Source organism: Heliconius melpomene, chromosome 8, assembly GCF_056956725.1.
Source record: "Heliconius melpomene rosina isolate 202511_hmr_F chromosome 8, ASM5695672v1, whole genome shotgun sequence".
Lineage (NCBI taxonomy): Eukaryota > Metazoa > Arthropoda > Insecta > Lepidoptera > Nymphalidae > Heliconius > Heliconius melpomene.
This window is the reverse complement of record NC_140396.1, coordinates 2,637,723-2,652,393: the sequence shown is the minus strand read 5'-3', so window position 1 is coordinate 2,652,393 and position 14,671 is coordinate 2,637,723. Positions and strand designations below refer to the sequence as shown.

The 14,671-nt window shown below is 31.3% G+C and overlaps 3 protein-coding genes across 3 annotated transcripts; 1 reads left to right on the top strand and 2 right to left on the bottom strand.

Moving 5' to 3' along the window:
* Window positions 1–60: 60 nt before the first annotated feature.
* On the top strand, window positions 61–6,566 carry Rab1 (RAS oncogene family member Rab1). Its single transcript, XM_085189593.1, has 5 exons — window positions 61–287; window positions 758–1,022; window positions 2,267–2,398; window positions 3,855–4,067; window positions 4,759–6,566. The coding sequence occupies exons 1-4, from the start codon at window positions 274–276 to the stop codon at window positions 4,053–4,055; spliced, it is 612 nt and encodes a 203-aa protein (XP_085045719.1). The 5' UTR covers window positions 61–273; the 3' UTR covers window positions 4,056–4,067; window positions 4,759–6,566.
* A 39-nt stretch (window positions 6,567–6,605) lies between these two features.
* LOC146536670 (uncharacterized) lies at window positions 6,606–8,024 on the bottom strand. The gene is made up of 3 exons (XM_085189594.1): window positions 7,760–8,024; window positions 7,566–7,679; window positions 6,606–6,852 (listed from the first exon to the last, which is right to left on the bottom strand). The coding sequence occupies exons 1-3, from the start codon at window positions 7,881–7,883 to the stop codon at window positions 6,755–6,757; spliced, it is 336 nt and encodes a 111-aa protein (XP_085045720.1). The 5' UTR covers window positions 7,884–8,024; the 3' UTR covers window positions 6,606–6,754.
* An 813-nt stretch (window positions 8,025–8,837) lies between these two features.
* LOC146536669 (potassium channel subfamily K member 9-like) lies at window positions 8,838–14,551 on the bottom strand. The gene is made up of 7 exons (XM_085189592.1): window positions 14,122–14,551; window positions 13,612–13,829; window positions 13,221–13,395; window positions 12,798–12,904; window positions 12,023–12,141; window positions 11,374–11,485; window positions 8,838–10,903 (listed from the first exon to the last, which is right to left on the bottom strand). Exons 1-7 carry the CDS (start codon window positions 14,246–14,248, stop codon window positions 10,772–10,774), a joined length of 990 nt encoding a protein of 329 aa, XP_085045718.1. The 5' UTR covers window positions 14,249–14,551; the 3' UTR covers window positions 8,838–10,771.
* Between the last annotated feature and the right edge of the window lie 120 nt (window positions 14,552–14,671).

Sequence of the window (14,671 nt, the reverse complement as noted above, 5' to 3'; positions counted from 1 at the left end):
GTTTACATATTTGAATAAATATTGATGATAATTTATTTTAAAACATTGCCATTTCAGAACGTAATTCATTTTTGCCAAGTGGCACTCCTGCCATATAGTGAATTTCTGACTTACGTCAGTGTGGGTGTCTTAGTGTCGGCGGCCATTATTCTACGTATAATATTATAATTTTTTTGTGTTTTGCGCTGTACTATATTCGAAACAAAGAACTTTACTAAATTCTACAAACTTTTGTTCATCATCATTGTGATTATAACACTATTATAGTACATAATGAATCCCGAATAGTAAGTATTTTTATATATTGTTATATGTGAAACAAGGATGGGCAGAATTTCTTTTCAATTTTTGCATGTTAATTTACTGATAGAGTATCTTGATAACTTTTAGTAATAATAGAAACAAGATACTTTAGACTCATTTAAATATATTGAAAATTACGTTACTATAAAATCGAACGGTGACTCATTACAATCTTAGTACCAACAGAATCGAAACGTAATCATGAAAATCTGTGTGAAGGGTGTTCTTACGATCTTGCTTTTCACTTCCGCCAATGTAAAAAAACAAATACCACGCATTATGTATAACTTTATGTTTATTTTATTCTATATTTTGTCTTCTTTGTTTAGTAAGACAAAGATACGCCTCCAACGAGGTCGAAGATTTACGCGTGTTTATCGTTTTGTACTTTATTGACGTTAATTGTGCACTAGCATCAGATGAGATTTACAGTAATTAATGTCATTGTTTTTAGCGATTACCTCTTTAAGCTGCTGTTGATTGGTGACTCTGGTGTAGGAAAATCATGCCTTCTACTCAGATTTGCTGATGATACATATACAGAGAGTTATATCAGCACCATCGGAGTCGATTTTAAAATTAGGACTTTAGATTTAGATGGCAAAACAATAAAATTACAAATATGGGACACAGCAGGACAAGAGAGATTTAGAACGATAACATCATCTTACTATAGAGGCGCACATGGAATCATTATTGTTTATGATTGCACAGACCAGGTAATGTTTACATATTTATCTAGATCATAGTATGCTTGTATGGCTAAATTGTTTTATTTTATTATTGGTTTTACATCTTGTAAAACATAGTTTGTAGTAGTGATTACAGTATCTTTACTGTAATTACTTCTACAATGTTGAATACCATTTTTAAGCTTCTTTCAGTTTTACAAACAATAAAACATAACATAATTAATAATATGAAAATAATATAACATTTTTTTTTTAATTGTACATTTTGTGTAGTGCTGTCAATTGAAACTCATCTATATTATGAAGTGGCTATCATTGTTTTTGTTTATACCTTAACAGTAATTGGGATTTCTTTAGCTTCATGCCATATATACTAAGATAGGCAGGGGTATACTGGGAACCTAGTAGACACCTCATTTCTCAGTTCCGGCATTCCATGTTAAGTAGTGGAACTCAAAACCACCGTAATAAAGATACTCTATAGTCTGTCTATATTATAGGTTTTTTAAAACAATATCATTAGAAATAAAACTAGTTAACATTCATCTCACATAATGTTAATGAACTGACAAATAAGTTGCAATCAATGTCAAGGTGATTAAAGCACTCTATTGAGTATGTACTTATTCTATAAAAAGAAAATGATAGAACTAAACAACAAATGTTTGACTGTAAATTTATTGGCTGTGTGTTTAATTCTCCTTAAAACTTAGAAAATGAAATAATTTTCATTTCCTTTAGTAAAGCAAAGTAAAGTGCACACAATACACCTCCTGCCTCAAATGAAACAAGAAGCAGCAGCATTTTTTTTCCATAAAAATGTCAAATATTTTAATTGCTTGCTTGTCTAAATTAATTAAAAATGTAAAATATTTTAAACTTGTTTTTTTTATGTTTTACAATTTATTCAGATTTAACCACATATGCAACTTAAAGAGCTTATATTCATCACACACACACTAACATCTGAATTATGAATCTTTTGTTATTATTAGCATGAATTATTTTTAAATATTTTATAGTCATAGTTAATAATATAATATTGAATACACAAAGAACTAAACAAAAATTTACTCGCACTACATTCAATGTGTCTCCCTATTTATAAAGCTTAATAAAATAAAATCTAGGTAAATGAAATTACTCATAAAATAATAGATTAATAAATTGCTATTTAACTCTTTGTTATTATATCATAAAGGAAACAAACAAATAAAATGTATATATAATATAAAAAAATAATGAAAAAACATGTTCTTTTATTTCCACAGGATTCATTCAGTAATGTCAAACAGTGGCTGGAGGAGATAGATCGTTATGCGTGTGACAATGTGAACAAGCTGCTAGTAGGCAACAAGAGTGATCTTACCACAAAGAAAGTTGTTGACTACTCTACTGCTAAGGTAAGAGAAGAAACTAAACTTTATGAATTTCCATAGGTACAATCGGATACATGCAAGAATAGGTTTTGGATACCTACATTGTTGTGGGTCCCACTTAAGGGAATGAAATATTTAATATTTACAACTTTTTTTGTCATGGTGTCGAAACAAAGCGCCTGAGTTCCGCCACTCATAACGCCATGCTTCCAGAATTTGAAGGAAAGTGGGAAACTGAGTGTCTTTATACTGGACTCTCTCTGCCTACACCGCTGTATGTGGAATACAGCTGAAGTAGAAAAATGAGAACACCACCGCTCAGCACCTCGCCATTCTGCTTCAAACAAAATCACAACACTAAAGTAACATTTAGCACGTTATTTACCCCCACATACTATATATATGATATAAAGTGACGCCGAATATGATATAAAGATGCACGCCTGCAACGCGCGAATTTTGACTCGTATGTTCACAATCTTCATAAACTATTTTTTAGATTAATTTAGTATTCTATGGATTTGCTGTGCAGGTGTATGAAGGCGTTGTTGCAGGCTATCCACATTTGTCTCTCTAAACCAATTATTTTTTGCATTATACATTGTTAATCACTATAATTTCTAAAAATATTGATTATAATTTTTTTTATTCTTCTATCAGAGCTTCCCCCCTTCAATGTTTGGTTTAATTAATTTCTTAGATAAGAAAGTGCAGTGCTCTGCATCTTTGTTTACTATGTGTTATCAAAGTTTATAACAAAAAATCGGTTGTGAACATAAATTCTTGCAATAGGTTAGCTTTTCTTAATTCAACTTGGATCAATGCCAAGATCACTAAATATTTCAAGTATGATGGTAGTATTTAGAAGCTGTATAAATGATGTTTGTTTTATTGTGAGATTTTCATATTGTGGCGCAGTTAGACGCCGCCGGTACATTTTGTGCATCAGCACAATGTTTATTGATTCAAATCCCACTTGGGGGATTATTTATTATAATGTTTTCTCACTCTTAAACTTACCACCCACATTTAAAATTATGAATATTAATATCTCCATTGACATGTATAAAGTATATAATGCTTTGGCATACATTATAATTTTGAACATTTTAGGCACCTTAAATATTATAAACATTATTTTCAATATTGCTAAATAAGGCTACTCTTGTCATGAATTATTGACTCATCAAGTTATACACACACAGATCTAATGTATTTTTTTCTTTACATTCTTATGGTTAGTATTAAAATATCTGTTGCAATGTGGGCGTCAGTACGATACACTTTTATATTAATAGATATGTTTATTTTATGACATATAAAAAAATAGGTTCAGTCACAAATTATCTCCTATTTGCACATAGTGTTTATAGATTCGATTGTTATTTCGTAGAAAGTAATAAGTATACATTTAAAAACATATATATTTTTTATTGATATTATGTATACTATATATTACATTTTTTTTGTCCCCCAACAGCAATATGCAGAACAGCTGGCCATACCGTTCTTGGAGACATCAGCCAAGAACTCCACCAACGTGGAACAAGCGTTCATGACGATGGCGGCGGAGATCAAGGCGAGGGTGGGGCCGCCGTCCGCGGGTGCAGCGCCCGCCGGCGCCGCCGTCAAGATAGACCAGGGCCGCCCCATCGACACCGGCAAGTCGTCGTGCTGCTGAATGTGTTATACGGTGGGTGGGTCTTAGTGCCTTAGCTTGTGTGTTGATTGTATTATTTGTGATGTTTGTGGTGACAACCCTGTATTACGTCATGCGTTAGGTTGGATGAAGGGATTGGAGGGGTGACGTGGTATGACAATCCAAAATATTCTTTATTCAAATAGGCAATTATTATAAGCAGTTTTGAATCGTCGAATGAACATATGAACAAAAAGCTACCACCTCCTCCTCCTCCAGAACTCCTCGATCCCAGAGTGAGGAAATGATTTGAATGATTATTTAATTTCCTCGTGTAGGGATCGAGCACACAACCAGTCATGGTCATAGTCACACACTTATGCCCATGCGCCACTACGGCCTCTGTAATATTTTAATTCGTTATTACAGGCGTGAAGAAAACAATTTTATGAATTGTTTGTTTAATTAAGGTTTTTTGCTACACTCATATCTGTAATCATTGATGAGAATTATATAGCATCATCATATATATATCTATATAGTCATTCATTACTTCGCTCTGGTAACAAAGGAAAAGCGCGGCGTTGAATTCCACCACCTAATATATAATGCCTAGAAAATCGACGGAAAGAGAGGAATGAAGTGTCTTCACAATAGGTTCCCTCTACCTACCCAACTGCATGCTTGAGTTTGAAAAAAACGCAGTAATCATGGTAATTAGCAAATATATATATTTAATTTCCAGGGTGGCGGCGTGCAGCAGTCGTGGCGGGAACCCGCACCCAGCTGTTAAAATGCAATTACCACAAATTCATGATCGCATCCTTATTATATTATAAACAAATAAATAAATAAATGATATATAGTGCCGAGTGGCGAATGTTAAGCTAACTCCCTTAAGTTGCTATCGTCGAGGTGAAATGGATGGATGTATGTTTATACGTGTTTATATATATATAATGGATAATATTGAATATTGTAGATTTAATTTTGTGCTGTACTCCAAAATAACATCTAAGTTTGGATATGAGTTTTATATGGTATGATATAAAGTAAAATGGCGGCCCGTGTCGGATTAATAATTTAGTTAATTTCTATTTATTTTATCATTATTTATTGATGTCTATTTTTAAACTTTATTTTCCTGAATGTTTTTACAATTCTGTTAATTACGTTATGTTTTTTTCATTTTCATATGAAGTCGTGAGACATTATTTAATTGTTATCTTAAACAGCATGCACATTTACAATATAAAAAACTCGGGCTGCCATTTTTAATACGGATTGCTAACTCATAATTTCAGTCCATTTCAAGTAGGCTAATTTCTCTATTAGTTTGCTTTTAGCGTTATACTTTCAAACGTCACCGAGGTACTAATTCGTTTTAATATTCGTCTGCACTGGGTGTTATTCCATATTATATTGATATATTATTATTATTTTTTTAATTTTAACGCGTACTGGGGTTGTGCTGTTCGAAATTTTGTGTTGAAACTTCTCATTGATTGTATCTCGTAGTTTTTTAACACAAAATTGTAGATATAGCAACTTGGCCTTAGTGTTTAGACAGATGTATAGAGTAATGTAGTCGGTTCAGATCAAGCGGGAACATAGAGTATTAAAATATTTGTGTTGTTTGACATCGGATTGTCACTGTCACTTTGACATGAGCACAAGATAAATAAATAAATAAGATATAGGCATATTACCATAATTTCTTTCAAAATTTACTGCATCATATCATTCTTGTGTTTTCTACTATACGTGACACTGGCAGATTACTTTGCGCCAGTCATCGCAAAATCAGGCCATTAAAAAAAAAACAAACAGACAAACTTCTTATAGATGTTGAGAGATGTATATTAGCTAGATCTCCTTTTAACATGCATTCTCTTATTGTGTAATATTATCTCTTTTTTACCTTACAATGTATAATGTGATTTGTGTTAAATTGGCATGCTCAAATTGCTATAACAGGGGAAGTTATTTGGGCTGAAACTATTAATATTTTTAGCCTATATAATAGTGACATTTAATTTATTTTGTTTGAAACTTTTTCCCGTAACGTTTCGTTTTCCTTCCAAATATCATTTCACGCAATCCGATGTCAAATAATATTTTCAATAGTTCAGTGTTTTAAGTATCACTCACATCTCTAGCTCGTAGCTAACATGCAAAAACACAATGTTAGTAATATTTAAATTAATATTATGGTTCATACTAAATCTTATTAATGTTGACCATTTTAAATATATTTTCTATATATACTATAGTGATTAAAATTAAGCAATAATAAAACTAATACAATTATAGGAGCTCAAGTTTTAAATAAAAGACATGTGTGTTTCAAATCTTTATATTGGGTGAGTTAATTTCGAGTTGGTATTTAAAACATTGGACCTTTTGATTTTATTGTTTCTATAATATGAAACTTACTCAAGTATGTCGTTATTTTTATACTATTACTGAAGTTAAGTTTACTTAATCGATCCGCTAACCCACTGTAATTCTGTATTGAGGGTTTCTTAGAAATTAAAACAGTATGCTATTTAATGATGTTTCATTTTATATCCTTCTTTAGTTCTCTTTTATTGTAGGAAAAAGGTGGATATGGAAGTGTCTTAACACTAGGTTCCCGGGTTCCTTCTACCTACCCTGGTACTGATGCTAGGCGTGTTACAAACGTGAAAAAAACTATATGATATGATTACTATTAGTATTCTTTTTTTTCGTAGTATTCGTCAACAGCAGCATCTCATCATGTATTCATAGTCATGGCAAAGGCCGTGCAAGTTGAGCGGACATTGAAGGAACTCTGGACACTGTACCGGCAGGTTATCTGAAAGTTGACATTTTAAGTTACAATTTACAAAAATATTTTTTATTTTGTTAAAATTTAATATCGACTATTCTGCTGAAAATAAGGAATGGGGTGTTGAAACATTAACATCCCTCTACCTTCCTGGCTAAATGCAGGATGTAAGTTAACAATTTTTTTTTTTTATACATTGTGATAGATGTGTTTTCATTTTCTAGATAATTTAACTATTTATTAATAATTGCTCCGATCATGTATATTCTTATATTTAGTTTTAAATTTAAGTTTCACCACAAAAAATATATTTAAAGGTTCAATAAAATTAATCGAAACGACTTATAACTGTTTCTTACGTCATGCATCAATTAGAATTTGCATAGCGTTACTTTGACGTAAATTGTTTGCACATTTATTTTCCATATTAAGTGGGACAAATAAAGAGAACATATTGTTGAGAGTTTCGATAAGACTCCGAATCCACTTCAAAACTACGACATACATTCATTCCGCTTCACTGAATTTTACACAGTACTTTGATCAACCAGACCGGAGAATAAAAGATTTAAAGAAAAAAACGTCCCCCCGACTCGGAATCAAACTCGCAACCACTGCATAGGTACAGATAAACTTGTTTCCACTGAGCCACACGTGTTAAGATATTATAATAATGCTACCAAGTCAAAAAAAATAAATTGATTCACTAATTTAATAAAAGTATATCATGTTAGTTCTACCAAGCCCATAAGCGCAGCCACAGCAATAACCGTGTATGATGGCCTCGTCGTCGTCACAGCCCAGCGGCGGACAGCCGTTGCACCATTGACCTATTCCTATCCATGGCATGTTCCCTAAAATAAAATAGAAAAAATCTCATAAAAGATAATTTAAAAAATTGAGGCTTGATATGTATCTATATATAATTACTTACATCTTGGGGCCTTTTTAACTCCATTTGCACCTGCATCGGACGACGGAAAAAACAAACTATACGACATGTTTATAAAAGTTATAATAAAGAAACAAATAAATAATATTCTTTTCAGAGAAAGCATTTTAACAAATGTGTTAAAGTTTGTGTCCTGCCTGTTTTATACGTATAGATTGGCTGGTACGGTAAAAATGGCCTAACTTATATTTTTTAATATTTTTTTGTATTTCATAGCATAATTTCATGGAGTAAGTTCGTACCTGCAACAATAATTTAGATTTTCTCTTTTCTTAATTTTTATGCAAAAAGTCAAAACTTATTTTATAACTGATATTATACATATAATGAAAAACTAATAAAATATTTTGGGTTATACATTATTTTTTATGGTAGGTTAGTAAAGTAAATCTAAATAGTACAACTAATTAGTCGTAGGTCATTGCCATAAGATAATTATTGAATATTTCTGTTATGACATAATTTACTGCAACTCCGTGGTAGTCTCAAAAGAAAAGTTATTATAGTGCAGGATTCAAAATTGAAAATAATTATTTTATTAAAATTTTATGTGTGAGAGTTTGAGATTAATTTGAGACATTGACTGCTACATCTAATTTAATCACGCTGTATTCCGCACACAGCAGGGTAGTCAGAGGGAACTTAGTGTTAAGACACTCCGATCTCCACTTTCCGCCGAACTCTAGAGGTGGAGTAGCGGAACTGTACGCCGCGCTTTTTCCTCAATACCAGAGCAAAGAAATGAAAATATAAATTTTAAATAAATATTTCGTTTCCTCGAGTGGGGATCGAAGCCACAACCAGTCGGTTTACAGTCGCACTTTGTGCCGCTGCGCCATAACTGGCCTCTAAATTAGTACATTGACTGCTACATCAAAGGTAGTAAATTTGATCGTCGTCTAAAACGACTGAAATTGATATATTGTTATTGTATAGAAAAAAAATAAAATTATATATTAATTTAAAATCAACATCTTAAAAAGCATATCAAGTAGACTAATAACAGTAGTATCTAATTGTGATAGCAGACAATTTTCAATTTAATAAAAAAAACACATAAATTGATAAAACATTTACTCCCAAAGGAATTTTGGCAACAAACTTATAAATAATATATAAATTATAGAGCATATAATTGCAAAAAGTTAGTAAACAAAAAATCAATAGATGGCGTTTGAGCTGTCAATATAAATAAATGAGATCAAAAATAATATCACAGATATAAATGCAAGTGCATCACTACCCTTATTATATTAATAATAATAATTCTTGTGCTTTTATAACTTACTACAATACTATTTTAAATTATTAATAAACACATTATTAGTAATGACTAGAGTTGTTATACATAAATTGTATCCTTATAATGAACATGGCCTAACTCAAAATTTCTATAACTTTAGATATTTAGAATATTTTTAGGTAAGTCTTGTTCATTGTATGAGTATTATTTTATCTTTTATATTAATTTGGCAAATAAGCTATTATGCTTTGAAATTTTATCTAAATATTAAAAATGTATAAAAGTTTTGGCAAAACTGTTCATGACTACTTAAAATCTAGTATCAGTAACATTTTGCTACATAACTAATTTCTGTTAATTTGGCATATTTCATTTGTAATAAAATTTAGTTTTTACTAAATATATTTATTACATACGTTAGTGGGTTCAATTCACTGAGGGAAAGAAAACAAAGCGTGGTTGTAAGATCCGCTACTCAACAGGTAATATTTGTAGAAAAGTAGGGAACAGGATATCTTATTGTGCATGACACCGTGTGAAGCTAAAAAAAGATCTGATATGTACTAGATTATTTTAAATAGCAAATTTAAATGGAGGCTGGGGGGACGAGTGTCATTTGGTCACTGAGCACTGAACATAGTTCCCCATTTAGACACAGCGTATTGAGTGGCTAAACTCAACTTCGCCTTAGTCTTGTTACCAGAACGAGGTAATAAAATGTTACCTCGAGTAAGAATCGAACGCACAATACTCGCGTTTACTCACATTGTGCCTGCGATACCATTAAACGATATAAAAATATTTAAGTTAAATGAATACTCATAATCCAAGCCAAATAACGACTCAATAAATTTTACACCTATACTTCTTTGTACAAAAACAATTTGTTTTTAGATTTTTTTTTTACTTTAAATTATTTTCTTCGTAAGTAAACAATGCGCAAAAGTTAGACGTGTCTATTAATGTAAGTATCTGCATGGCTGTCTGTGCCATCGTAGATTTAATTTTTTTTGTTTGAAAAATGATTTAATAGTGTTCTGAGCCATGATTCAATAGAATATAATTGTTTGTTTTCAGCTCTTTTTTTAGTTCTTTGTTTACTTTTTAGAGTTCATGTCGGGGTTTATTTATAATTATGGATTATTTGGAACAATATCAAATGCTAACGTTAGAATAGAAGAGGTAGAGTATAAACATCAGCTCATAGACAATACTTTGGCACTTCTTTCGGATATCTAGCTTAATATAATAATATATTTTCATTTAAATGTGACTTAAAAATCATGTTCCATGCTTTTTTATTTTTGGAACTTAAAATAAAATAGAAAATATATATATCGTTTTTTTTCTATCTAAACGACTTATTTTGGTACTAAGATCAAACTTCGAAATTTAGAATTTTGATAAATAATATTTAAAAAAAATCATTTTCATGAATGATACAAAAAATATTAAAATATGCTTTTAAGTCGAGTGCTAATTGCCAACCTATAAGTAATATTCAGTCATAAAAATATGTTTGATCATATATTGTAAAGTAAATAGGTTATGTAACCAATATAGTATGTATAAAATAACATTAAAAAAAAGATAAATTTGAGCGAAAACAGTAACTTATAACTAACTTATAATTATAATGAGATTTTTTTCAGAACATACTTGTTTAAAAAAAATGTCTTGACTAGTAACCAGTTTTAACAAAGAATAACAAACCAGTCAACACTTCTTTCTTTTCTATTAAAAAAAGAATATTAAACCGATGCCCTCTCAGCCAGTTCAGTGGTAAGAGATACACGATTGTTGATAGCGCGTAGAGGCCTCGTCGGTGCTGGGAGCAGTGCGCCCTCACATTGCTTGTTGCCGAGGCAATTACACGAACAGACCTATTATATAAGGAATTAATAAAATATTTTTGCAATTTTATGTTGCGGTTATATGATTTTTTTATTTAAAATTGTAATTATATTATGAGCATATTATGTATGTATGAGGCTTTCATATGATATAATAATTGCAGTACTATCAGTATCATTATACAGTTTGTATACTGTATAAGGCTAATTACATATTTTAAACTTAAATAATAAATAAATCAGCTTAATGCCGTATCCCGCACAAAGCAGGAATTCCCACTTGAGGAAATACAATATTTGTATACATTTATATTTTCATTTCATCGCGCAGGTGTCGACGCAAAGCGTGGCTCTGAGTTCCGCGACTATACACGAAATGCCTCCAGAATTTAGTGGAAAGTGGGAACGGAGTGTCTCAACCCTAGGTTCCCTGTGCCTACCCTACTGTGTGTAGGATACAGCGTGAAGCTGGTTTAATTTTTTTTTTAATTCATACATACAGACGCTTGGTCGTCGTGCGAGCGCTGTCGGCCGGCTAACGGATGTCCGTCGATAGCTAGATTTGTTCTAGAACCATCTTTATCTTCATCTCGAGCGTTTTCTTCAGCTTGCCTGTTAATTTATTATTACAATATTATGACAGTATTTTAATAAATATTCTCACGTAAGTTGATCATTTATTACTTTATAATATAAGAGTACATGCCAACATTCAAATTTATTTTAATTATTTTAAGTATAGACCGTCTACTCTAATATCGAACTTACAAACAAGTATGCAAATAATGTAATCACAATTGTACCAAAACCATAATTCTTTAAAAATAATATTTGAGTAATTAATATGACTATTAACAAACGGAAAATTGTAAAAATCTCCCTACTGACATGCTAACATTAAAACTAATTTGCAGCAAGCATATAATACTGATGTAGCTCGATTAGAATAAAACTCTAAAACTGCTAGAACTCCTTGAACTATTTCCAAGCGCAAGTTCGAGTTGCCATACCATTAAATCTGTATATACTAAATTCTAAATATATTTAAATTCTTAATATACACCTTCAAAGATTGTTACCATACAAACAATGGTACTTTTTTCCCTTATATAATAAATTCTTAATTCTCTTAGAATATAATATACTTACATAGTCATAAATCTTAAAACTAGCAAATTGATACTAGCAGCGACTACCGCGAGGCCAAATAGAATGAACACAAGACTCAATGCAACATAGCCAGGTTTACTTGTTAATGCTTGATCATTCTGGAAGAAAAAACTACACATAGTAACTTAACTTAACTTCACGCAGAATCCCTAGCGGGGTAGTCAGAGAGAACGGAGCGCCAAACGCTACGGTCTCTACATACCTTTTTCGCCACGTCCACTGTCATCAACCTCTTCATACATGCCTTACTTTGATACTGTGTTCTCGAAGGTCAACCGAGGTCTCCCCCTACCTCTCTTACCACTCACTTTTCCATCATAAATCTTTACACTTAGTATATTCTCTCACACATAGTATATTAATTATTATCATTAAATTCAATTATTAAAATAAAACAAATCAAAATTAAGGTTAGTTAGTAGTGGCTCTGGTGCACAAGCATGCGATTGTGAGTTCGATTTCCAGTTGAGGCAATAGAATATTGAATATTTTCATCTCTTCACTCTCGTAATGAGGCAAAGGGCGGTAGAGTTCGGCCACCCAACACACAAGGCCTCCAAAAATTGACGGAAAATGGGGAACGGAATTGTCTTAATGAGAACCCTGTGTCTTAACACTAGTTTCCCAGATTCCCTCTACCTACGTCACTATGTGCGAGATACATGTGGGCTAGAGAAAACCATACCTCTTCTTATTTTATTTTTAACACTAGATATCTCCGCCTATCAAAAATTTAACCATAAAAATAAATTACCTGCAACGCTACATAGTCTCCAAAGCCGATAGTTGTAAGTGTCACAAAGCAGTAGTAGAAACTATCAAAGTAGCTCCAACCTTCATAGCGAGAAAATACTGCAGCACCTTCAAAATTTTATGTTTTAATAACTATTTAAGTATACTTTACTTTTTTTATACTATACTTAACTTAAATGCATAGTCAATTTTGTTATGACACAATAATATTAAGACATTTATGGCGCAGCAACACAGCATCTGACTGTAAACACAAAGATTGTGGGCTGTGTTGTGGTTTTTTTCTCTCTGGCAATAAAGCAAAGTGCAGCATTGAGTTCCGCCACTCAAAACATATTTTCTCGCGAATTGTGTAGAAAGGGGAAAATGAAATATAAGGTGTGTGTGTATATTTAAAAAAAGCTTAGAATATTTACACACCTACCAGTTGTAATTATAATGGATGACAACATTCCCGTTGCAAACATAAGATTCATTTCCGTAGCCTCTGTTTCATCACAGCGGAGGTAGCATTTAGCCCGCCTTATAACAACTGAAGCAAACTTGTTCAGTCTCTCACCAATACTTTGAAACATGACTAGGCCAAGAGGAATGCCTACCTGGAAGCCAGTGATGAATATACATATGTGACATATATTTTAATAAATATTAGTTATAACATTTAAATTCAAAGTTTTCTAGGAATATTTGGAAATAATGGTCAACATAAGCTTCCTTCCAGCTTCTCCCCCCCTCACAGAATATGTAGCGACAAGCTTATTAATAAAAAAATTTAAAGACTCAGGAAATAAAATTAATATATCTAACAAACTTACCATAGCATATGCCATACAAAATGCTTTACCACCAACTGTGACTGGTGTAGAATGACCATATCCTATCATAGCCAAAACAACAGTAGCGAAGTAAAATGCACCAGCAAATTTCCACTGAGGGCCAGCTTTATGGGGCTTATTCTCAATTATAACTATTTCAATCATATGATAATCTTCTGGTGATATATTATATTTACGAACTAGACCATTTTTCATATCTGAAAAGTTATAAGTTATACAAGAAGTTTAAATATTTAATGGTAATATAAGAGACTAATATATTGAATGTTCTCTAAGACTGATGTATTTAATAAAACCTCTATTTAAAAATATTAATTATGAAAAATGTAAATTATTTTGGGCAATATTGTAGAGAGAATATTACTGCGTCTAATTTATAGTATAATAAAACAAATTGTTTAGTCAATTGACGAAATAATGTAACATGGTGAATTAAAAATCGCATAAAACAAATATTTTTCATTTCTTTTATAGAATGAGGACTCTTACCTGACAAAACTTCCCATCTTTTACTTTCAGTGTCTGATTCCAATGCATCAAATACTGCAGCTCCAATCAACAAATATGTAAAAGTACAAACAACAAGTGATAAAGTACGAACATTTTGTCTTTTCATTATAAAGTTTAAAATTTTCCTTAATAAATTTGTATTTATGAACAAGTATAAATGTATATTTTATTTATCGCACCGCTTTTTGATATTAATAATTTAGTTTTATTTTATAATACTGTTTAAGATGTGAAAAGTTAACAATTTTTATCTAACTTAAGTAATACAACGACAATTCTTGTATATTTGTATAATTTTAAATTATCGATTTACTTTTCTAATTTGGCACAGCAATTAAAATATAATAACATAATAATTTAGCTAAATAAACAGCCGAATATTAATAGTATGACAGTTCCTCTATTGTCTATTGGTCTATCACATAGATGTCTATGGCCACAGAACACATTTACTTGTCTATGGCTTTCTTCATATATTTTTATACAGTATAGTCTATACTATAGTGTCTATAGTCTAGAACTCTAGTGT